The sequence below is a fragment of the Diadema setosum genome, chromosome 19 (assembly GCF_964275005.1).
Source record: "Diadema setosum chromosome 19, eeDiaSeto1, whole genome shotgun sequence".
In the NCBI taxonomy this organism is placed as follows: domain Eukaryota; kingdom Metazoa; phylum Echinodermata; class Echinoidea; order Diadematoida; family Diadematidae; genus Diadema; species Diadema setosum.
The window spans coordinates 15,634,604-15,661,477 of record NC_092703.1 but is presented as its reverse complement, the minus strand read 5'-3'; the positions used below and the strand labels follow the sequence as shown (position 1 = coordinate 15,661,477).

The 26,874-nt window shown below is 37.4% G+C and overlaps 2 protein-coding genes across 2 annotated transcripts in view; both read left to right on the top strand.

The window, feature by feature from the left end:
- Positions 1-26,874, top strand: part of LOC140242709 (large ribosomal subunit protein eL24-like) — a 278,728-nt gene that overhangs the window by 157,809 nt on the left and 94,045 nt on the right. The gene's annotated exons all lie outside the window — the stretch shown is intronic.
- On the top strand, positions 187-5,770 carry LOC140242220 (glutathione S-transferase alpha-4-like). Its single transcript, XM_072321964.1, has 6 exons — positions 187-279; positions 1,605-1,656; positions 2,146-2,278; positions 2,894-3,035; positions 4,794-4,937; positions 5,654-5,770. The coding sequence occupies exons 1-6, from the start codon at positions 187-189 to the stop codon at positions 5,768-5,770; spliced, it is 681 nt and encodes a 226-aa protein (XP_072178065.1).

Below are 26,874 nucleotides of genomic sequence, written 5' to 3'. Positions count from 1 at the left end.
GCCAACCATACACTCAACAACTGACTTTGCAGTCTCGCACGTACTGTACATACAGGTTGTAAATGGTACGGTATTACTGGGTTTCGAGTTCGACGTTGTAGCTGTGCAGCATCGGTCGCGCGGAATTTGGGACATCTCAGGGCGAGTTAACTCAAAAGAAGCAACAAGTGGCAGACGTGTTCAAGAATGGCGGCTTCTGACAAACCCAAGTTTTACTACTTCCAAGGGCGCGGCAAAGGGGAGATGATACGACTCACCTGTGCAGCAGCGGGAATCGAGGTGAGTCATCCCGAAACTGTGTAGAAATTATCGGAAAACTGGTTCTGAAAGAATCAACTGACATTTTCGGCAGAGAAAAATTTCCCTTTTCCTCATCAAATGTCTGAAGGAATAAGGAACATGCCAAATCTGAACGTGTTTGATGCGTTGTCATCGACATCATCATCAACCATGGCAAAAACAAAGATCATAATAACCTACAAATGCTAATCATGCTAATAGTATACTCTTAAAAAAAAAAAAAAAAAAACCACCATGACATCAACGTGTGAAAAGGTGTGATCCATGGGTGTAAATTTGATATTTTTTCAGACATGATTATGTACACACACAGACACGCACATGCATATTCATATGTTATTACACCACACACAGACACATGTACACCCACACACACACACACACACACCTTTATTTCCTTTACTTTTCCGAACGATGATGGAGGCAAGGGCCTGTTCTTCGATTTGAACTCTAGAGACTTGCAGAGAATTGCCTTTTCACATTCATTGAGAGAGCAGGTCATGTACAGATCGTATTTCTTTATATTCCATTGCGTCACTGAGAATTTTCCAATGCGTTTACATATTACTTACAGTATTCTCTTGTATGGTAATTGTTATTCAGATGTATCTTTATTTGAGAAAATATTACCCTCAATGAAATATATATATATATATATATATATATATATATATATATATATACGGGCATACATATGGAACTGAGCTTCGACTTTATGCCAGTGACAACCTTCTCGTGTGTAAAGGCAGTCTGTAGTTCACGAAACCATTACTTCCCATGCTCTTCAATTTACTGCTTCAAAAACAAACATTTCAGTGGGCAGCGAGCCCTTTGATCATGTTGATGGACATTGACCTTTGGAAAGAACACCTTCACAAGCAACAAGTGTACAGTGTGCGGTATGAGCGAATATCCTACGGATTCGAAAGAGAGAGAGAGAGAGAGAGAGAGAGACATACACAACTATACACACACTTCAATGGGAAAGGACAGAGGAGTGAGTTAAAGTAACTCGGAATGATCTCCTTCATAAGAAAGGAATGGATTTTATCGGTAAACCATAAAAACAGTAAAAACGGAAAAGAACACTCAGATTTAAATATAAACATACAATGTTGATATCTCAACAGTTGTGGAACATTCAAATTACAGATCTAATTCCCAAATTATTACTTTTAATTGTTTTTTTTTTCATCTGTTAAAACGGAAAACATTATTACACTAAAAACTACAACTTTGAGTTTGAGTTTGAGATCAATGCCTATATTATCAGTATTTTTTTTCTCAATTCAATCCGTTCGCAGTTTGACGAAATCAGTGTGACAACAAGGGAAGACTATTTGAAGCTAATTGAAGGTAATGTCTCCCAAATCTAATATCTAATGCTCAATCTGCCTTATCGCATTTGTTTGTTCGTATGTGTGTGTATGCGTGTGTGTGTGTGTGTGTGTGTGTGCAAACTTAATACATTTCATAACCCTGAAATTGCAAAGTAGACAAGATTTATGCTCTCGTGCAAAACACTATTTGATGTAAAGGTAGGAATCAATTTGAATTCTAAATCACCTGCGAACTGACACTCTGAACAAGAAAAGTTAAAAGGGGTCTTTTTTATTGGAACGACGAAACTGATCGAGATGAAGCTAAAAATTAACTGTTGAAGACTCTGCATCCATACCACAGAGACAAAATTTGTCATCTAAAATCATTTTCCACATTGTTACAATAAGTCAAACAACATGAAGTCACTAGACAAGGATTTTGCGTAATGCAGGTAGTGACGTTCTTCCGGTAAACGCAAGAAATCTTAAAATTTCTCTGATTACTTTTCTCATGCCATGCTAGAGGGGAAGCTGCTGTTCAAGCAGCTCCCCCTGTTTGAGATAGACGGGCTGACACTGGTTGGCAGTGATAGCATCGTCCGCTATGTGGCGAGAAAAGCCGATCTGTATGGGCAGACCAACGCAGACAAGACAAGGTATTTTGTTCTACGAGTTTGCTTCTTCTATTCTTGAGCCACTTTTCGCTTCAGCTTCTTCTGCATCTTCCCCTGCTTTTGATTTCATCCATGTCATGCATCTGTAAAATACAACGATTAACTGCTAGGTCTATAGTATTATTATGTTATGTGATCATTTAAATAACGCCCATTGCCGATGTTTCACAGGAACCTTTTAATATCAACTGGTGGATAAGCTAGAAAACAAGCGAAATAGAACAAAGGACGCCATATATTTGGTGTGGCTGATCAGTATCTGGAATAAACTCTAGTAAAATATCTTGGATGTTAAAGGTATTAATGTCAGATACACTCCTCTTAGATGTACGTTTAGATCTGGTACATGAAGAGGTAAATTTATTGAATATTTCAAAAACTGTCTATGATATTCCATTTCCAACAAATTTTCTTTCATACTATAATAATCACATTATAGAATTGTATTTCATTACACTACATTTCCCTTTATCATCATAAACGAACCTCACTGATTTTGTAAAGCTATGTAGGCCTATAAACAAATGTCACTCTGTATTTTATACTTTGTTGGAAATGAAATGAAGTATACAAACTCGTTTTGTGTCCATGCTGTAGGATCGACATACTGGTGATGGGTGCAAAAGACCTATTTGATTCTGGAGTTGGTGGTTACCTATTCGGGTCGTCTCCAGAAAAGTTCGTTGACGAAAAGGTACTCCCGCTGGCACGAAATAAATATCTTCCCGCCTTCGAAAAGGTATGATGTATTATGTTTGTATATGACTGTGCACAAACATTATGCGAGTTTCTTCCCCCGTTATTGTGATAAGGGCAAGGGCTGTACCACGTTAATTACAACAACTAAACACAGACAGACAGACAGACACACACACATTATATATAGTGACGACCAATAGATGTGACGCCAATTGAATATCTCCGGCTTTTAGTAGATTATAGGCACGATCTCCACTTTTCGGCGTTCCTAGGCTGATCACGATTTTTGTGTGATATCCCCCACAACCCCCTTCCCCACACCCAAGCACAAACCCAACACTCCACCCCTTACAGTCATAAAAACACGCGTAAGTCCAACTGCTCAAGATCCAGAAAATTTCGTTACTCTGTGTATAATATTGTCTTATAGATTCTTAAGTTTGCATTTTCTAGATAGCATTGTGTCTAAGCATCTTATCCAGTAGCATAATTGTTACTATACGATAGGCATCTTTATGCATAAATTCAATTTCGGTTTTATTGCAGAAAAGGCCTCCAAATATTTTGCAGTGTATGTACACTCTCTAATGTGTTATAATCTAGGTTATGCCTACGTCTCTACCTTATGTATACCCTCTACCGTTAAACTGTCATGAAACGCATAGAGGTCTGGGACTTTGACACCATCGTTGCTATACATTGTAGATCTGACGAAGGGTCAAGGCCCGAAAGTTTGTTAAACGGGTTAATGGAAACACAGCGACGGCTATTGGTTGTCCCATCTATCGGTTGTCACTATAGATGTATAGTCAGCCTCGGTTTATACCTTTCACTGTGTGTGGCTATCGTACCTGTCAGTTTAGAAATGAAATTAGCGCTTTATGCTTATTTTGTTTTAAGTAAAAGCGTGAGTTTGATACCAAAGTCCAGGCTGTCTCTTTAATTTCATCTTCTTTTTAATTGTTGATGTACCGTATGTCCCCCCAAAAAATTACAACGGGACCATCCACAATGATAACATTAAAAATAGTAAATCAATCCAATTTCAGGATACGAAACTATAACTCATTGCCCATATACAGAAAACCCCATTCGATTTGCTTCAGTGGTCAAAGAGAAATGAGAATTTTGTAGATCATGTCAGGAATCTCTTCCCTCCAAGTTCTGTTTATTTGTGCTCATCACACACAAGAGCATCCAAGTGCTAAACTTGGAAGAATCAGACTCATGGCATGCTTTACAACAATCCACATTTCTCTGTGACGGCTTGACCAAATTGAATGGGGTTTTCTGCAAAATAGAGCTAAGATGTTATATTTTAGGACCCTGAAGTAGCAGTTAGACAGTTTAATCATATTGGGTGTCATCAATGCAAAAATCTGATTGTATTTTTTTTTTTTTTTTTTTTGGGGGGGGGACATACTGTAAATGTGCTGCCATCAGTCTTGGAGAGCTATAACCAAGATGCAAAATAAGAATTGTATTAAGCCTTTTCCTTTCATAACTCCTGTGGTCGACTTTTGTGTTGTTGTTGTTGTTGTTGTTGTTGTTGTTGTTTTGTTTGTTTGTTTGTTGTTGTTGTTGTTTTTTTTTTCTTTTCTAAAGAATGAGTCTGCACGCTTTTATGTCAGCTTAAATAAAACAAAAACCCTTTTCGGCCTTTTCAATCCTTTCTGCGAGGTTGACGTTATAGCAAGTCAAAATTCAACGAATACTGATGATATTCACGATAATAAATATGCTTTCATAATTGTCTTCAATACCAACCATCAACATCGTCACCACCCTGTCCCGGCAGACGCTGGCTGAAAATGGTAGCGGGTTTATGGTTGGATCCAGCCTCACCATTGCCGACATCCTGGTCTTCGACTGCCTGACGCACTGCACGGAATCTCCGCTGCCACAGCTCGCATCCGTCCTAAAAGATTACCCAAAGTGTGATGTGAGTTTATAGACTTTTTTTTTGGTTTATTCGATCTCTCAGTAATGTATGATTTCTTGCGATTATCATCTTCGTTTTCTTTTTCAGTTGCCCATTAGGACAATGACGAGTGCGGTGTATGTTTATAAACGCTTGGCAGGCACACTTGTATAGGAAATTGCAGGTCTGCAATTGAGTGACAATGATCATCTTTCCCAATAACGGAGCTAGGGATGATGTTTGAGTAGTTGGTCTGACTTGTATCTGTGTATTGTGGCTACTCTAATAGGTTTCCTGCCTCGGCCGTTCAACATTATGTAACCTTTGTAATACTGAAACCTGTCTAAGCTATGATTTTATTAATCACGACTAAAACACACCTCTTGAAAAGTTTCGAAAAGTGGGTGACTGCACACCAACCTGCCGTCGTGGCTAGGCTTACTGACATTTGATATCTTATTTTCAGATCTTTTTTAAAAATCAGTTTGAATAAATAATATCATACACTTGCTTTGATATTCACTGTTCACTTGATACCTTTGGTGTAAATATCTAGTAGAATGTTGATACTATTCTTTATTTATCTGAAATCAAGAGTGTCCTATTTAAACATCCAATATGTGTTTTACCACGCATTTATATGTAAACTATTTGTCTACTTGGGAGATTTTTGGGTGTGGTTGGTGTCAAGTATTACCAAATTGATCGATGCTTTGGTCCCTTCTTTTTCTGTACAGGCTTTCGTCAAGTTCATCGCGTCACATCCAAAGCTCAAAGACTACGTTCCAACGCGATATCCCATACCGACAGCAGAATACATTCACTCTGTCAAATCAACTCTCCTCATGAAATGAAATTTAATTGTAAATCAAGTATTGTTGTAATATGGTTGTTATCGCTTGAATTGAAAGCACACGACATCATTATTATCTTATTTTTCATAGCAGTTGAACAAAATTGAATTTATTCGTTTATAAGTATCCATCAGGAACATAAATAGCACATCATTTTCAGAGACATGTATATAACAAAAACAAAACAAAACAAAACAAACTAAACAAACGAAATACATACAGCATTTTGTGTGGCTGTATTTTATTTTTCTTTACCAAAAGTGGCACATGCTACAGTGCACTCCCGTTATAACGAACACGGTTATAACGAAATTCCGGTTACAACGAAATAAAATTTAGGGCCGCAACATTATCAACTCTATGTATTTTTATTGTTTATTCATTCGGTTATAACGAAATTTCGTTATAACGAAAGAAAACTGCCGGTCCCGAGGACTTCGTTATAACGGGAGTCCACTGTATATTGCGCACAACGCACGATCTGCTTGCAATCATAGTGCAGATCGAACACAGGAACTGGTTATCATGTATTAAAAGCAAGAACAACAACAACAAAGAAAGCCTCTGTAATTTCTTCATCTGTAACAAAAAACAACTGGTAGCTGTGATAAAGGTGGATATGTTATTGAGTACTTTGTCTTCTGCAACAGTAAATGAAGAGCTTGCTTCCAGAAGGCTCTAAATCAATTGAGAAATGATGGATTTAGCGCCTTTTGAGTTTGGCTCTTCAAAATGTAAAATCGCTATATTACAGACAAGTCGCATGACAGGCAAAGCTTATGGATCTGTAAGATTTCTTTCTGATGTACGACACAAGCCTTCATCACATGCATGCACAGCAGGGTTTGTAATCAGACAAAATCCTATCATTTTTACTGGCAGCCAGTAAAGTGAATTTGAGAGACAGAGAGACTTAAGATAGTTTGTGAATATGTGTCTTGTATAAAGGAAGTGTTGCTGTCAAAGATAACCTCTCAAAACGAGATGATCAGGAAGAGACATTGAAAGACACGACACAGAATCGATAACTTGTTTGTCCCTTCGTTGTAATAGACAAGAAGAATAGTAATCACAATATTAGTTCTTTGCTCCCTTGGTTTATTTCTGATACTTTTTTCTAAAATGTTAACAAAAAATATTGAAATGAAATGAGATGCATATTGATGTGAATGAACAAGATCATAAAACAATGGCCGTCTACACCTTACGATTTGTAACTTTATCAGTCTGATTCTGAGATACTTCGTATACATTTGTATAGTATCACGAAAATCCCCCACCCGAAAACGAAAACAAAAACTGGACCACCCCAACCATAAGCAAAGCTTTACTAGGAGGCTTTTTAAAAGAGATAATAACTATACATGCCAAGGAAATTCTAAAATCTAAAAGGCAAGAAGAAAATGTTGCATGTGATAGTCTGTAAGAAGGCGTGTGGTTTTTGTGTGAATTTTGACGTGTATTTCTTAAGCAATGTAGGAGAAATGCATTTAAAGTAGTTAGCATTATTCACTGAGGTATCTGGGCCCTGTTTCATAAAAGATGCTAGGATACCAACTCTTCCCAGAATAGCAATATCCCGTGGCAACAGCCAATCAGGAAGCTTGATTCTTGTCGTTAACATGACAATTGTCATTCCAGCAAGAGTTGCTATCACATCAAATTTTTATGAAATGGGTCCCTGAACACACATGGTGGATCTCGGCTGAACTGGACATGCAGTATTACCCTTTTAAACTGCCTTTTTTTGAATTTCAAAATTCCCCTAATCCCTTTTTTAAATGTCAGCATTCGAAAGTTGATTTATTTTGAATTGTCTGGCAATGAAATATAAAATGATGATGTAAAACTGTCAAAAGAGCCTCAATGATAAAGAAACAAAAGCAAGGTAATAAGTACAGTACATGTATTCATGCTTTATTGTATTACTCAGTATTATTGTCTTCTTTTTACTTCACGAACACGAAAGACATTGAATCTTAATTCTCCATCTACTTTATATTAATGAATGTGTTTATGTACACATATATCTACACATTTCACACAGACATTAATTTGAACGCTCACGCTATTTACATGTACATCATTTCTAAGCCCTAAATTGTTCAGAAATTGTATTTTTTCCTTTTTCTGGCACAAAAACGGTAATGCGCAAAGTGTAATGCCACGTGGCCAAGGCACAAACATTAAAAATGAGTTTATACGGCCAATTCATAATTACCATGCATCTAACAACTAATAATTTGAGCAATCATTGTAAAACGAACTTATATAAATCTTATTTCAATTTTAGCTTTTAATGACAAGGTACACGATTCGGCAGTACTGGTATTCTATTAGATGAAGATTTCATCAGAAATCTCATACAGATGAGCAAAGGATTAGTTCCTTTCCAAGCTTTGATTGTGAGCGAATTCCTATTCCGAGAAACTATACCAGACATTATTAGTGTACATGGAAGTGCAAGGACTATGAATTTCTATGAACTATTAAGTGACAGCAACAAGAGATACACACAATGGTATTATTGTGAATGTGACAATGGACAAACGTCCGAAAATGTTGGTTGTTTGCGTACCGGTATTTCATTATAAATTTAGATGAAGACAATCAGAATTCCAGTCCATCATACAGATGAGAGCAAGATTAGATTTTTTCCACCGCTATGACTGTGAGCAAATTCCTATTCCAAGAAACTACTCCATGGTTTATTAGTGTACATGTATTAAAGTGCAAGGACCAAATTAATTTCTCTGAACTATGAAGTGAAGGTAACAACACGTAAACATGATATTTTTTATGATTACGAAGCAGACAACATTTGCATACATGAAAAGTCAGTACGCAAACATTATTGGCATTATTATAAATTTGTCAGAATACCCAAAATCCGGAGGGTGATTATAAAGAGCATAACTTGAGAAAATACATTGTATGTGCAACGTCGGTGCAATAAGACTTGCGTTGCTATCTTTCTTAATTCAAGGCATCGAACATAGATTTAATAATGCATAATCTTTGAAATTATCCTCGACTCTTCAGTTCATTCAAATTTCTTATTCATTCATCAAAGACACCCTGAGACTACACTTACCTCTACACTCTTGAAAGTTGAAAGTTGAAAGTTGAAAGTTTATTTACTCACAACCCAAACTCTGGGTATCGGAGTCCAATGAAAAACATATAGCACATTACAATATCAATAAATAATAATTGCAAATAACTCTGAAAAGTGTACAAAACAACTATAACAACAAAAAAAAAATAAGAATGAAAAGCGATTGATGAAAAGAAAAAAAATGTACAGAAATATACAATATATACACGATATATGGTAAAAAAAGAAAAAAAAAAGGAAATATGACAAGAGAGAGAGAGAGAGGAGAGAGAGAGAGAGAAGGGATATGGAGGTGAAGAGGGAGAGTGAGAAGGACACAAGACTGGTGAATTAACAAAAGATATACGAGTGACTTTTGGTTCAGGAAAAAAAAAAAGAAAAATAGAAACAGAAAAAAGAAAAAACGCAAAGACATACGGAAATGAATCCATACGCTAAGTGAACAAGAATGAAAGAAATACGGAGACGGGAACGAGAAGAAGAAGAAGTAGAGAGATGGAAGAAAAAAGGAGGAGAGAGTGAAAAGACAAATAAGTTATATATCAATTGTAAAGAAGGCACAGCCTGTAAAAAAGGCATGTAGTATTTGCAAAAAGGATAAAAAATACTAATAATCTAAACATGTTTCATTATATAATTACAAAACTTGGTTAAATTGGAAAGGACTGTTTTCTTTTGACAATTAAATAATTGATCCATCTTCATAGTGTTTGGGTATCTCCAGTAATATTTTTTTAAGTATTTCTTTCGTTGTTCATTAAAGAGTCTACACTGAAAAAGGTAGTGAAATTCATCGCCAATTTTCTCTTCATTACAATGGGTACAAAATCTTTCGTTTCTTGGAATCTGATTGTATCTTCCAGAAACAATTGGCAGTTTATGATTAGCGCAACGAAATTTACATAAAATTTTTGCCTGTGAATCATTAAAATGTCGAAAATACTTTTCAAAATAAAGATCCTGTTTAAAAATTCGATAATTTAAACATTGAGAATTTTTGTGTACATTACTATGCCACTCTTGTTTGTAAATATCATTTAATCTGGTACTAACTAAACTTTTGAAGCCAGCTAAAGTGAGATGTGATGCTTGGCTGTTCCAAATTGCAGTAAGACCTAAGTTGTTAAATATTTCTTTTATCCTAATTACCCATGTCATCGAATTTTCTTGCCTCGCCGATAAAACATATTGAAAATTATACAAAACATGCGCTATCTTTGACATATTACTGTTAACCAGTTTAAACCAAAACATTAACATCCGAAGGGTCACTGTTTTTTGCAATCTATCTTTACCTATTTCTCCGTAAACTATACAATTCGGAGTTCGCTTATGTAATCCAAGAAGTTCCTTACAATATCTACAAAAGAAAGTTTCAATTTGGGCGAGGTCTTCAAAACCCCAAATTTCACTGCCGTAAAGCAAAATAGGCATGATCAAATGTTCAAATAGCTCTAGTTTTACGTCGATTGGAAGGAGGAGAGGTAAAATTTTACTTTTCATGGAATACAACGCTCTTTTGGCTTGGGTTACTTGTTTGTTTATAGCTTTCTTAAAATTATTATTATAATTGAACGTCGTTCCTAAGTAAACATAATCATCGCAGACACAAATTTTGTCATTTCCGAAAAGAAAGGTAGGAGCAGCTGTTCTAACTTTTCCACGGGAAAAAATAACTATCTTAGTCTTAGCAGTATTAACGGTCAGATGCCACAATTGGCAATAATCAAATAAAGCATCAAGAGCTAACTGGAGTTCCTCAGCATTTTCAGCCAACACAATCGTATCATCTGCATATAGTAATGTGAATAAATCAACAAACATATTCACTTCTTCGGTAGAACACGTTTCATTGATACCTGACGAAAGAGAATCCAGGCCAGGGTATCTCTGAGACAGAAATGACGAAAAATCGTTTAAATACAACGAAAATAATATTGGCGATAAATTCTCGCCTTGTTTTACACCTATGTTACTCTTAAAAAAATCTGATTTAGAATTGTTATAAAAAACGCAGGATTTTGACTTTCTATAGATATCCTTAACGACCCGGAGTAATTTACCATTAATTCCATGGTCAAACAATTTCAACCACAGTGAAGATCTATCAACCAAATCGAATGCTTTTTTGTAATCAACAAAAGCTGTATACACCCTTTTCCTTCTCTGTAAATAAAAATCAAGAATAGCATGTAATGAAAATACATGGTCCATAGTTGAATATCCGCATCTAAAACCAGCTTGTTCCTCTCCTAACAGGCATTGTGATTCTACAAACAAAGTTACTCTATCATTTACTCTATCTCAAATGCAACACTAGAAACGCGCGCGCGCGCGCAACACACACACGCGCGCGCGCGCGCACACACACACACACAAAGAATCTATTGCGTTGGTGTGAAGACTTGCACTGCTAGAGTTGGAATATCACTTCTTCATTAGCATTTTTTCTAGAATCGTCAAATTAAGAAAAGACAAGAAAAAACGTCATCAATCTTTACTACTCTAACTCACTCATTAGGCAGTTTATGCTTCAGAATACACTCACAAATACTCGTTCACACGTGCATGTAATAAAAAAAAAGAAAAGAAAAGAGGAGCCATTCCGATGATCGACAATAATCATTAATGGTGATTAGGCGTTAATAATTCCTACAGAAAACTGTAGAATTGTGGAGAACCGTACCAGTTTTCTCCTTTTTAGTGAACTTAAACGAAGTACAGATAAACCTATTATGTAAGTTCTTCCTATCTACCAGACCAAGCTAGGAAGAAGTCCTTTTTGGATATTAATTTGTAGTCTATGGATATTAAAGATTAGTAGAAATACAATATATAGTAAATGTGGTTGAGGCTGGGGCTGGCACTCAGCAAGGGATCAAATGAATACCACCATCATATAACGTCTCTGACAGTGTCTAGTTCCTAATGGATTTTTCATCAAATTTATGGTTGCTGTTATTAGACATTCGGGGAACTCACAATATTGATGTTACTCAAGTGAAACTAAAAGTACACCTCTTTAAATTTGCCTTTAAGTAGTTTGCTTAGTTTCATACTGTTTGTTTGGGGGTTTTTCTGCATTGCTCCCTCTTTGTCAGATTTTCCATTTTCTTTCCTATGCGTATAGCGCTATACAAATAACTAAAAACCAATAATGACAATAGTAATTGTTATCATTATCAATACAACGCAAAAATAATGCTTCAAGGAAGAAGGGTTTCCTCATAAATTTTACATGAGTAGATTTGTTGGTTGGTCATAGAGATGCTGGAGAGGTATCTTATCACTTAATCTAATTTGCATAAAGTGTCATTGTATCTTTATTTGTGTGTATTTGCATATGTGTGTGTGTGCGTTGTTGTTGATGTTGATGGAGATTGTGATGAATTATTAACCGCTGTGCTTGTTTGAATTATTTTCTTTTTTTAATTCGAGCTTTAACTTGAATTTCAACTGGAGGATCCTCCCAGTTGGGAGGGAGCGGTGACGCCCGTTTGACACACGGTCGCCTGCCTCTCCTGGCAACCGATGTCCATCCAGCGGCTCTCTTCGTCATAGTAGGTCACGGCACAACGCTGACCGGAAGTGGACTCTGGATAACCAGTCGCCCACCCTGCGTTGGAATGATGAATAGCCGGACAGAGGGGCAATACACCCCCAAAAGGAAACATAGATAGAGAGGTATAAATAGGTGGATATGCAAATAGAAAGGAAGACAAGGTCAAATATATCCACAATACGGACAATTGAAGAGTTTGTTTGCAAAAACCGATAAGTCCATATTTGCCAAATGGAGATATTTGCGATTAAAGGTCAAGAAAAATAAAGAGAATAATAAGAAAATGTTTGCTTCTTTCGACTATAACTTCAAAAATGTACCCTTATATGTAGTGACCAATATATCATTTAAAAGGTATTATTTTGTACTTTATGACAGAGACCGTACTTCAAAATCTTCAAAAATGGACTTATCGGTTTTTGCGAACAAACTCTTCAATTCGATACACATGATTACTATAAAATCGAACAACAAATGGAAAGATTTAGGGGCAAAATAGGAGTGGATGGTTATAATGTTCTTGACAAGTTTGGATGCCTGAATATTAGGATACACACGTGGGGTTATAGTGTGCTTAATGCAATTATTTACACCGACGACAAATGTTAATATAAAAGAGATGCTGTTCTCTCACGTTTACAAGATGAGGACAACTCAAGAGCTACACGTATTTTTTTTTTTTTATAGTTCAGAAATCAGCATGATCATGAATTAGAAAAATAAATCTTTCACAGAACAAGTTAACATGTCATTCATAATTTCCCAAGTGAGAATAATTCAGTAAGTCATGAGAAATCTGCAATTAGAGCCTGCATGGAAAATAGCGTTGAGAAGGAATCCGAACGGAATTGCTCACTGTCCAGTCTGATGTTTCTTCGGCTTTGGTTTTTGGTGTGTATGTTAACTTATCCGAAGTGCCCCAAAGTAAATATTCAATGGTCTATGACCGATGGCTTTTTGAAATCCCTCCGGAAACTACTTGGTTAGTATAGCCTACATGCCAGGGGGTTCGAACACTCTAAAAACGCAAATGTTGAATCAACATTTAAAAGGGCCGAGGAGTGACAGCATTTTTTGAAGTGTTGCATCCAACTTTTAAAATAACATTTCAAACGTTGAATCTAGCAGGAAAACCAACACTTTGAAAATGTTGTCACTCCTTGGCCCTTTTAAATGCTAATTCAACATTTGTGTTTTTATCTCCAGAGCCACAATGGCTTAAAGTAAAAAGTTCAACTTCATATAAATGTGGAATGAGTGAATACAGCAATAATCAATTATTATTAGAACACATCAGTGAAAGTTTGGGGAAAATCGGACAATCCGTTCACAAGTTATGAAGTTTTAAAGTATCTCCTCAGTCACTCCTGGATAAGAAGACTACTACAGTGTATGATGTCACATGCGTACAGCAATATAAGGAAAATATAAAGAGAATGTCACATAATTTTTTTTTTTTAAGAGTAGACATTTCCTAGACATGGAAATGACGTATCTTAAGGGCAATATTATCACCCCTGCCTTCTGAAAGAGGGAAGTTAGATGTTATTTTATTATGCGAGAAAAGTGAAAATATGTTGAATTGTCTTTATGTTTTCTTTGTATCTTTGTAGACATATTGTGACATCACAAGCTGCTTGTCATCCAGCGGTGACTGAGCAGAAACTTCAAACACTCAAAAATTCAAAAACGGGTTGTCGAATTTTCCTTAAACTCAACTGATGAGTTCTACTAAATATTTCTGCATATACACTCAATCCAAATGTCTATGAAGGTGGACTTGTCCTTTAAGAATCTGTTACTTTAAGATTTTTCTTCAGGCCAAACCAGAATGTCTTCCTTTATAGCCCAGTAGCCTACTATCCGGGTCGGCCATGCTCTTTATCTCAATATCTATTCAGGACAAACCTGCCCACATGCGCTTGCACAGCACACCATCAAACCACGCCTGTAATAACCCCTTGTTGCACATGGTAGGTCTACAGAGGGCTCACATGGGTAAATATTTCCCCATAGAGACGTGTGCTGAAATTCGAAATTAAAAAAATTCTGTAAAATAGCTGGGAAAAATGAGGTGTTTCAATTTCGGTAACCTGAAAAAGTGAGGTATACCCTTTCATCCATCAATTACATCAAATTTTCAAGAGGGGGTTCTTCAGCTCAAACTCTGTCCAAGGTTCGCAAAGCCGGACTACGGGTTCTTTTTAGTCAAAAATTCACATATTTTCTGTACATGTACCCAATCAGATATAGTCCCTTCAAATTCCATGAGAAAAGTTTTCATCTTCCAACCAAAATGCATTTTGTAGAGGAATTCATACTCAATATCTGTACTGTAGTTTTTTGATTTGTAATTATTTTTATCTTTATCTATTCTTACTTTGGTACGATTTTGTGATACGGTCAGAGATATTCAATTTTATTTACAGGTGTAAGCCCTATAGATCCATGGATCTACTTACCCCAGTATCCCGTTTGTGACCCTGTGCGGAACCACGTGTCATCGGACTCCAAGCGCACCCACAGGTCACCCTGACTATCGTCTGCTGATCTATGGCGTCCGATCCAGATGCCGTCGAGGAAAGACACATCATCTAGGATTGAATGGATAGTTAGCCTTTCGTCGCTGGACTCGACAACAACCATCGTGGCGCCCAGAGAACAGCACGCCCTGTTCATTTCTGCCCAAGATCCACGCATGGGCCCACCCCCTGCAGCATCGGGTGGTATCCTGTAGCACTTCATATCGCGTCTTTGCCAGCCAGAAGGGCAGGACGATCCTGTGCAATTATAGTTAAACCGTGCAAAGAATAGAGACCCATACATCTTTCTGTGAAACCATGCTGTCTAAAGTTGAGACTGAATTTTTCAACGCCCATGATAACATTCAGAGGACTCTTATACGTACCATGAAAAAACTCAGCCTGCAAACCAGTTTTGTTCAAAGTCGTTGTAAATGATACTGATTATGCTTTTATGTTTGTTTCATTATTTATCCGGAGGATTTATACATCAAAGGCAATGTACCCACCGGTAGACTCCGTGCAGAATGAGGTTGGCAGGGGAGTGGTAGACCTTCTAGTAGTTAGTGATGAGGTTGATGCAGTCGTGGATGCCACGTTGTGACTGGTCGAGACGCTTGTCTGTGTTGTGGACAAGTCAGACTGACCAATCGCTGTGCTTTCGCGTGTCCGAGGTAGCGGGGTAGTAGACCTTCTAGTCGTGAGTGATGCCGTTGATGCAGTTGTGGACGCCACATTGTGACTGGTCGAGGCGCGTGTCTGTCTTGTGGACAAGTCAGACTGACCACTCGCGACGGCGGCCGTGCTTTCACTCGTCCGATCGACCTCATCAGATGTCGTCGCCTGGGTCGTGGGGTGCTCGCTGACTCGCTGAGAACTAGGATTGTGCAACGCAGATGTGACGTCACGGACGAGATTTGGAGTAGTATCGAAGTTTTCTTCGGACTCTGTGACAGGTGTAACGGTCTTCAAACTGAAGTCAGGTGTAGAAGAAGGGGCTGTAAATTGAACAAAACCATATTCACTATAATTCTATGTTGTTTAGAAGCCATCTGTTGAATGTAGATTTCGAACATAATGAAATATTTTCGGTATTGGCACTGGCAAAATCTTTTTTTTTTTTTTACACAGTTCTATGACAGCATACTCAATATATACGAAGAGCACTAGAATAATACGTGTGGGTAATTATACGGATAATATTATTGAAGAATCAAGCGCGGTTGGAAGCAGAGCTGCAGCTTGCACGGTGTTGAGTTGGCCCTTAGTAACCCTTTTGTGTCATCAGGAGATAACTAAATGTCTTCTTCAGAAAAACGAAAACAGAAAAGGTGACTCTTTAAGATTCTTCCTCTTACCGACAAGAGAGAGAGGGGATAGAAAGATAAATATTGAAAAGACTTCAGGTAACTTCCTGAGGTTTTTTTTTTTTTGTATAGAAAGATGGCTAATTGCATTTGAGCAAATATGAAAAATTTCCCTGCGTTTGGCTGCATTCCCTTGAATCAATTGAACTCACATGTTCTCATGTCCAGTAATAATCAACAACAACAACAACAACAACAACAACCACCACCACCAAACAGACGGTTTCTTCTGACTTTTATCAACCGACGCCATTTATTATCTACTCTGAGACCGAAATGGGAAGTTAGAAGAAATAAAAATGTGATATGAATATACACGATAATATACATACATACACTACAAGTTTACATATATATAATGTATATGCATATTTCTGCATTTTAATGCTTTTATCTATGCTTTCCCCTTTCTTGTTGATGCATTAGTAAGTGCATGTGTATGTTTGTGTGTTCTGTGGTTCCGAGCCCCATGTCATACAAACAAGCGCACACGTATATCGCACACAGACGTGAATATAGCAAAGCAAGCCCCCAGAATTTCCACGCTCGTAATGCGAACAGTTCATTCATTAAGCGACGTTTTCTAATGGACTCGCCCATCCGTTATTTACCGTCATCGTCGTTGGTGACGTCACAATGACGACCAGTCCACGTATCGTTGTGACACTTGCATTGATAGCCAATTTTTGTCTCCTCGCATCTGCCTTGCTCGCACGGTCCTGACAGACAGGCTGTATTATATGGATAGAATCACATAGTAATGTTAAACATGTCAGTGTCAAACCTGGCATACAACGCGGTGTGCAAAAAGAAGGTCCCGGAAGAGTTCCAGGAGAGATAATTGGCTTTTACAAAGAGTTGATTGATGAATATTGCTCGAAGTACTGTAATAATGTAAGGTTGATCTCCACGTATTGGCATAGAAGGTCATCAAAAGAATACAATTTATGCATTTTTGCCAACGTTAACCAAAGCCTCGAAGATGCGGGGGGCGAAGAATCGCAGTGAAATATCTTCATTGGCAAAAATGCATTAACTTTACTTTTTAGATTTTCTTTTAGACCTGATAGACCTATAAAATGATATATGTGCAAAGATTATTCTTCTCCTTTTTATTCACACTGTCACATGCAACATGTATCGTGGTTGTTTGAACAATAATTTCTCGTTGATCTTGTTGAACAAAAGCGCAGGATAACACACCAGAACAGAAGGTGGGGTATTGATACATCATAAGGAATTGATGCATTCATATTCGCATCAAATAAGAAATAGTAAACATAAATGAATGTGGAGAAGCACTGATGAAATTCAGACAAAATAGAGATTTTGGTATACGATCGTCTGGCTAATAACGCCCTGTCACCAAGAAGCGTATTATATCGACCAATGTCGATATAATTTTGTGGTTTTCCTTTTTTTCACCCTATCAATGTTATTACAAGTATATCCATGAATTTCATTCATCATAATTTGTAATGTTGACATATAAATGTACTTAAATCTTATGAGAAAAAAAAATTGTATTTACAAGTTTTGTTGGAGATGGAAAAAAATAAATAAATGAATGCATAAATGAATGTCATTGCAAATACTAAGTCAAGAAGCCGTTGAAGTAATGTGGAGATATCTACATGAGCAACATTAACAATTTGCGGAGAGTGCTCTAGACTATGCAAAATCCATGCAATGTATCTCTCATAACTGCTGTTGAAAAAGAAAGATGAAGAAAATTCAAAGTTAACTGAACTCAAAGTTAACTGAACTTCAGTTAATTTTGAATTCTACGTCAAACACTCCTTCAAAAAAAAAGAAAAAAAAGGGGGGGGTAATAAATCACACAGTGATATTTTGTGTGTGTGTGTGTGATGGGGGGGGGGGGTAATTTCATGAAGCGTTTTGTCAATTTTTTTCTGACAAACTTGCTCTCAGCCAATCAGATGCAAGGATTTCAGTAGCTTATAACAGTTTGTCAAAAAAAAAAAAAAAAAGAGGAGAACAATCTGATAAAAAGCTTCATAAAATGCCCCCAGGTCTGATGAATGCTGTAAGGTGATGATATTATTTGACCCACCTGGAATCTGACAGAGAATGATCGAGGTCTGAGCGAGGGACGCTACGGAGATCACCCGCTTCTTCGGGATGAGCTGTACCGACCCTTCGCTACCGCTCACTGGCAAAACTCCACACGGCGGGGCATTAAAAAAGTCGTACGACAAACCGTAGCGACCAGGACAGCCTGCGTCCATTGTACAAAGAGAAGGATAAACCCAAACATTATAGTGTGGATTGATTGAATGCAGTAATATTTGTGAAACACATCAGTGAAGTTTGAGGAAAACCGGATTATCCGTTCAAGAGTTAAGATATTGTAAGATTTCGGTTCTCCCCACGCTAGATGAACAGACTATAGTCTGTTGTATACAACAGTCCGTGACGTCACTGCAGGTCATTGGTATCAAGAACATAATTGCAAAGAGATTTCAACATAACATTATTTTAGTTCTTCTAGCATGGTGAGAGAGCACTTGATTCACCTTTTTCAGAAAGCAGGGGGAATGATATCACCCTTAACATTTTTTGTCAGTCGCGGTCGAAGTCGAGGGAGTGCGGACTTTTCATTTTTTTTTTTTAAATTGAATTAAAAAAAGAATTGAGGCATGAACACGATTTTCCATGACACTATGTACGCATGAAATAATTCTATTTAACATGAGGTATAGGCCTATAACTACTTCTATCATTACATAGATGATATTTGGTGTGCGAAAAAACAAACAAACAATAATTTGGTCGAATTTTGCCGTGAAATAGACTGAGTTTGGAAACGATTACTAATGTCAGCTAAGTGAACTGTGTGCAGCTATAATCAAGCACTGAGCCGCGAGTTGTTCCGAGGAGGTATAGCGCTGATCTCTATATATTGCATGGAGATCAGTGAGTATAGGCCCTACTTGGATCGCCTAAAACCTTCTTGGTTATTCTCCCCTTCCTTTGGATAACAAATGTACAGACACATCGCACAAAACTGACAAATCGATCTGGCCACCCGAAAAGCCATCTCTGGCTCCGATATATATGCGTATATATATATAGACTGCGAGAAGGGGTCTCGACCATTTACAGTACCAGTGTAGCTCCTTCATTATTTACATTCAGTGTGAAAAGAAAGCAAGGTGGACGTAGCTAGGGTCAACGTGCCTTTTTATTGCCGCCGAGCTTTCGGTCCCAAATGGACCTTCATCATAAAAATGTCTAGTTTGATATTATTACAGTCGTCTGTCACACAACACATAAGATGGGGATACTGAATTGGTGTTTTTGTTATATAACCTTCATCTCAATTAATAAAACGAGTTTGATATGAAATGTATTCAATAATATGCAATTGATTATGTATATTATCATTGGAATATGTTATATACAGCTGTAATTACGGATTGATTGATTACACAGTCATTATAGACTCACGCCAGTTAGATTTATATTAGTATATATATATGAATATATATTTATTAGTGTAGCCATACGAGTGAGTCATTTTTGTATCGTTACAGCCCTGATGAAGGTCCGTTTGGGACCGAAAGCTCGGCGGCAATAAACAGGCACGTTGAACCTAGCTGATGATAATAATAATAACAATTTATGATAACGTTTACACAAGAAGATGACGAAAGGTTCATCGGTGCTTTAGTGCTACTCCGAGTTTCACGCACCGCTTGCCGTGCTTGGGATGCGATCATCAGGCACGGCGACAGGGAATTCAGCGAACTGTCTAATGATTGCATCCCAAGCGGTGCGTGAAACCTGAAGTAGTAAAGCACCAATGAACCTTTAGTCATCTTCTTGTGTAAACGTCATTAATGCATGCTCTGCCATCCCGACATCGAGCACTCTGTACGAAGATTACCTTTCCAAAGTGTGTGTGTGTGTGTGTGTGTGTGTGTGTGTGTGTGTATTTATATATATGTATATATATTACATATAATATATCATTTATTTATTTTTATATGTTTCAGTATGTGTGTTTGTGTGTGTGTGTGGGGGGGGGGGAGGGGGATGGTAGTGCTCAAAATGTTCCATTTCATCCCCCTCCCCCGCCCCGCCCCCCTAATGGAAAGAATCTCGTGACAGAACCCTCGAAACTCTTGAATTTTGTTGTTTTTTTATTTTCTTTAACGGTTAAAAGTGTGTTTGTCCCTTTGTATCATGGATATAATATGGCATAGCTAAACTACTTCGTCGGATATTTCAATTTCAGTTTGAATTTTCTGCCTTGAACATAATTATTGTTAGAAATGAAATAGATCGGTCATTTTTTTTCAAGAACAATAAGGCATACTATCAGTACATTCGAATAATAACTAAAATTTACGATAGACTGATGTCAGAATAAAAAAGAAAAGAATACATGTTGATTTGGAGGTATTCAGAATAATGGAACAAACAATGATCTGTATATGTTATAAAGCGTATATTGTTTGTACATAGCAAAAAAAAAGAAAAAGAAAAACAAGAAGCCAGGTTGTCTGTTATTGTGGGGTCGCATTGCGATAATGCAGTTTTAATATCATAATTGCAAGGATATGCAGTTTTAATCTTATATGTTTTCTTGAATGGCAGTGACAAGTTGCAAACAAATTACCAGGTATGTAAAGCAAAATGATGTGATACCAATAACTTGGAAATATTGATATTTTTTAAACAATGTGGTTCACTTTTGAATTCACACTATAAGAAAAACAGGTTCAATTTTGCATCTTTGGGTGAGATACAATAATGTAGCACCTTCTCGGGTGAACTTTGCACCTTTCTGGTCTGAGTGGTGAACTTTGCACCTTTCTTGTCTGAGTGGTGCAAAATTGCACCCGTGGAGGTGTTCCCAGTGTGTCACATGGTCATGAAGTCGCAAAGTTGAGCCTATTTTTCTTCGAGTGCAGTAAGCTTTCGTACATTGTATCATACTATATCGTACTTAAACTTTTGAATTATTGTTTTACGGCGTTTCCTGAAAAAAAAAAAGAGAGAAAATCCGGCATGCTAAAATATGGGGTAGGGGAAAGCGTGCATAAGTCATATCTGTATGAAATGTCAGTATATATAAGTGCGTCATTACTGTTTCCCTGAAGTGACATAGCACTAATTGTCTGCATAGATGACCATGAGTGCTGCGATGAAAACGCACTGTCTCCTCTGACATGTTGTACAACAGAAGAAAATTGAAAGCCGCATTGGCTTCCCTTATTGAATCAATCCGAAATCACAGATATGTGTTCATGCATGTTTGAACCGGAATGACAATGAAAAAGAGTGAATTAATAAATTGGGGAGGGGAGCGGAGGGGAGATGTGAGTGAATCCATCCTACTTTGAATAAAACGCCATTCATTTTGATTAGCGTAATGTGCATTATGTTGATACTCGTGTCCCTGTCATGGCTGTTGTTGTTTAAGTGTAACTGTACCTGCTCTGTTTCTAGAGTTAGTCTGAAAACTGAGTAATTGTGACTTTATGTCTATTCTGCCCTACTCATTATCTATCATAAACATTGTTCTGCAGGCATTATTCAGTTTCATTAACCACAATAACGGAATCACGAATGAAAAATGTTTGCAACATTGGCGTTTCATAGATAGATGATTATCCAACTTCATAATTCAAGGATTATGATCTATCCAATCGACTAGACTGAATAGAACGTAACTAGATTTCTTGACAATACGTTATTACATCCAATCTATGTCACGTGCCTCAATTCGTTATGACCAACATACGACACGCATCTGCGCAGAGATGATCGTGCACCCCATGTTGCAATCTTTCAATGTTAGTAGTTCCATCAATATTAGCATGTCTGTAAGACAGACGACGAAAATTAAAGTTAAAGGGATGGTAGAGTTTTGGTTGACATGAGGCATCAGGCTCCCAACTTCTTTTGATGACTTTTTTTTAGACAATGACAAACCTGTTACGAAATATGAAAGAGCAAATAAATATATCTGGTATAATCAAAGTTTGATGAAATTTGGTTTTGAAATGGCCGAAATAGCCAAAACGAAGCAATCCTAATCAAAGATGGGACCCACCTTTTGTTAGGATAAGTGATCTTTGTTTTACATTATTTTGGGATATCTCAGCCATTTCAAAACTGATTTTCATCAAATAAACTTTGAATTCCACTTAGAATTGCATGCTTCTTTAACATTTCATAAAGTGGTTTCTAAGTATCTCGCAACAAGTTAGAATGTGAATTCTCATCTCAACCAAGACTATATACAATCCCTTTAAGTAGTGAAAAGCAGTAAAATATGATATTATTTTTTTTTTTGCTATCAAACCTCTTTCAAATCGTGATAACTGGATTTTGATTTTACAAGTAGAAGATACATAAAAAGAAGCAAGCAAAATGATCAGTCTATATAGGTTTGATTCTGTGTGACTGCAGTTAGCAGTGGGTTGTGCAGATCGAATCGTTCTGGTGAATTTGATAATTCTGGACGAATAATAATAACACTGTGCATAAAACGTTGGCGGCTGACATAATACCGTTTGTTGATATAATGTTGCAATACACTACATTCCACTGACTCTGAACCCCCCCCCCCCATAAACTCGTCGTCGATCACGCTTCGTTGGAGATTCATATTTGTTTTCCATCGTGATAAGCTATTACCAGCTCGAAACACTGCGACCAGCTTCCACTCTCTCCTAAAGGCCGCAGGTATAGGCGGGAGACAGCGGATGGTGTGTGATGGTGTGTGAGTGTTTGGATAACCTAGTTTTACTCCATATACCCACCTTCCAAATCAGCTATTGTATAGGAATAGCTGTTGATGTATGACTAATATATAGCCTAACGATTTAAACTTCATTAGACATAGGTGATCGATTATTGTAAAGAAGTAGTTCGGAGGGGATTATAGTTTAGTGCCACCAAGACGTGTGAACGATCTGCCATTTTGGGCTTACGTGTCAAACTTGAAGAAGCATTCACTATGACATTTCATTTCATTTGACATTTCTCCGATATATCTCAATAACACACACTTGACATAATTTATGATATTCATCTCTCTCTCTCCCTGTCTGAAAACTGTGTATTTTGTGGTCTTTTTGTCTCTTGCTTGTTCACTTTAACATTCTTGAAATACCTATTCATTAATATTCATGTGTTCTGAGGGACAGGAAGTGATAGCCTACAATCTCAGCTAATTCTTGTCAATTTCACCACCTCAAGAAGTGACGTATATGTATAACTTTGTCTTATACCCGACACATCCTGCATAATTTAGTTTCTCACTTTTTTTTTCTGCATCGCAACAAATAAAATAGACACGCAACAACGTAACTCAGAAAGAATCTGCATGCTTAAAAGAAGTTATAGGCACCATACGTTTGTGCGTGTGCGTGTGCATGTGTGTATGTGTGTTTGTGTGTGAGAGTTCATGTGTGTAAACATGTGTGCTCTCGCGTGTGTGTGTTGTTTTAACTGACTTTGAATTTCTCACGAGCACCGATTTAAGCTTGCGCTCTTCTATAAATCCCATCATAACAATTTTCACATCTCAGACTGAATAATAGTCTTTCACAGACTCGTTGCAGCATGTTACTGAAATTATTCCAAAGTTAAATAAATTGCAAATATCTTTTAGCCATAATATTATCTGGATGGAAAGGCATTTAACATGATTTAACGTGATCCCGATCTCCGATACATACAAAGGTGTCCGAACATGTGCGTACTATCTTAAAAGTATTTTATGTAGCATACTCCTATTTCGCAACATTGATCAAACAACAGCTTATTGCTATTGAATTTTTATAATATTTGTTGCAATTTTTTTTCATTCTTTTCGTAATGCATGGTCTAGTGAAAAAGAAAATATGTAGTTGAAAAGGGTTTATAGTATGTAATCATATTGACATGGATAACAACCAAAAACAGCCCAATAAATTTGTCTTCCAGACAGTAAAGAGATGATAGGAAAAATGAACACAGTAATTCGATTTCGGGCACATATCAGTAACTTTTACAGCACTTGAATGACGACAACAAGAGAAGCTAAAGCAGCAAACAAGCAGTTCAGAAATATGTTTGGGACTTAGTTAGATTATAGGTGTGGGTGTCGTTTCTTTAGCCTGAATTCGAAGACAATGCATCCTGCAATGTCAAAGTGAAGTATCGCTAAATGCACACGTCAACCTTTTTAAGTTGGGTACAATCAAACAGAAAACTGAGAAGTATAAGTTTTGAAAGAATGCGTTGGGTCAAGTAAAAGACAAACAAATAAAAACAATACTCACCGAGCGTTTCGTGAAACGCGGAGAATACTAGAAGAATGAGGCATCGTGTGACCAACTGCATGCAAATTCATGAAAAAACGCCAAAAAAAAAATTGTGTGTGTGTGTCTTTGTATGGTTACTAATTTTTATTGCAAAAGTTCCTACATTACATGCAACTGAATCCCGATCACTTGGAAATGTTAATTGGACGAATATTTTTTTTTCATAAAAAGTAACAACGAACTGAAGTAGATCTGACACCAGGGTAGGTAAATCTGCCAAGAACCCATTTCAATTATACTTATTTAGCACCAATGTTCTCCCAAAGTAATTCCAGAACCATGAAGACATAATGTCCATTTTCTCTTTAGAATATAATGATTTATAGTGTGTTATGCAATCGAATGATGGATAGAATGTAATCTATCACGTAATCTTAGCACAAAACCGCGTTCGTGAGATGAAAGAAGACATAACATAAAGATAATATCCTTTCAATTACTAATATGAAGACGGTGAATACTCTGCGAAACCAAGTCGTCATTATAATTATATAAAGACCCGCCAGTCAGGACGAAATTCAAATGTGAGCCGAACTATAACGATGCCGATCTGAATTTAGTGCCGGGATAGAAAACAGAATGTAAACATCCATCAGCATGTTTGATTCCATGCAAAGAATTTCTGTGAGAAGTTTGAAGCCTTCCGAAAATACCCTGTGTGATAAAAAGCAAAAACAAAACAAAACAAAAGAAGAAGATACACTAATAATATTCGGCATCATTGGACTTTTATAGATTCCTAATAAGCATGCTCATAATTCGTCAACTAACCATGTTCTGTAGAAAGGGGTATCTTCGCCTACGACGAGATTTCGCTGTCCTGTTCGGAGAATCCACATCAGCGGGCATTATTCCTCGAAATGACGCCAGGCTATCAACAGCTTTCATCAATCTCAATCTCAATCAGTGGGCTATACACGTGAGCTTGCTCACTGAAGAGTCCCGTTACCAAGGCAACGCTATCTGCTGCCTGCACACTAAAAGTTATTGGCCGTTTAGGGCACACGCTCTCGTGGCTGTAAACATACAGTGAACTGACACTAGAAGCATATATTGTTTCCTTTCTGAAAGACATACAAACCCAAACGCACACGCACACGCACCCCTTCACACAATTCAAACACACTTATATCCCTGTATGCCGCAAATTGCTTAGGCCTACTATCACGCAGAGCATAAGGAATGATCTCTCATTTTGGAAAATACAGCAGGAGTTCAAGATACCACACTACACCCTCGGGAAGTTTGATACCGTTTCAAGTCTGACTGTTTTATCATTTTTTTTTTTTTTTTAATATGACACCGCCCTCTGAAAGTCCTCAAAATGATCTTCACAACTTTATTGGACAAAGATATCAATTTACGGCAGTCTGCCAACGGAAGAAAAAAGTGTATCCTGGTATTGAGTATAAGGATGACGCATGAAATGAATTATTGACACCAGAACGTAAATGAAATCAAGCGTAGAATTTGGCAGGTTTGATATTCACCACGGATATCATCTTGTTACCACGGAATAGCCAGAGATAAAGCAATGACACATTTCACTATTCTTCGGGTGCATTTTGTGTGCATAATGGTTACAAAGCTCTAACCAAAGTGCCTCTTATAGACCGGGGGCCAGGAAGATTTATTCAGCTGAAAAGGGTCACACTTTTTGATGGTCTCATCATATAAGGATGAGGCCAAGGGTCAATAAAATGAATTGCTGGCAAGTCACATCCTGTACCGTAAGCCTAGGGGCCACAAAAAGGGGCCCCGAGAAATGGATTTATTCAGCCGAAGGGGGTCATGGACAAAAGTTGGTGGATATTGTTCCTTTGGGTGTACTTATCATAAAAACAACAATGCCAGCTTTTTTATCCTGTACGGGGCCCCAGACAGTAGCCCCAAAGGGCCCCACAAATATGGTGTTATTCAGCTGAAAAGGGTCACGGCTAATTTCTTTTGCAATGGAAGTAGATCCCATCAGAGATATCCAAAACACCAATGCCAGCTATTTTATCCTGTACGGGGCCCCAGACAGTAGCCCCAAAGTGCCCCACCCCCTATGGGCCCTACGTACAAACACACACAAACATTGATTTTATTCAGCTGAAAAGAGTCAAGGCTAATTTCTTTTGCAATGGAAGGAGTACCCATCAGAGATATCCAAAACACCAAAGCCAGCTATTTTATCCTGTACGGGCC

What these genes read in the sequence shown, in the direction of transcription:
- LOC140242220 (XM_072321964.1), top strand. Translation starts at nt 187, where the DNA reads ATGGCGGCTTCTGACAAACCCAAGTTTTACTACTTCCAAGGGCGCGGC. An exon ending in CTATTTGAAGCTAATTGAAG is followed by an intron (nt 1,657 to 2,145) that starts GTAATGTCTCCC and finishes ATGCCATGCTAG; the next exon opens with AGGGGAAGCTGCTGTTCAAG. An exon ending in ATCTTCCCGCCTTCGAAAAG is followed by an intron (nt 3,036 to 4,793) that starts GTATGATGTATT and finishes CTGTCCCGGCAG; the next exon opens with ACGCTGGCTGAAAATGGTAG.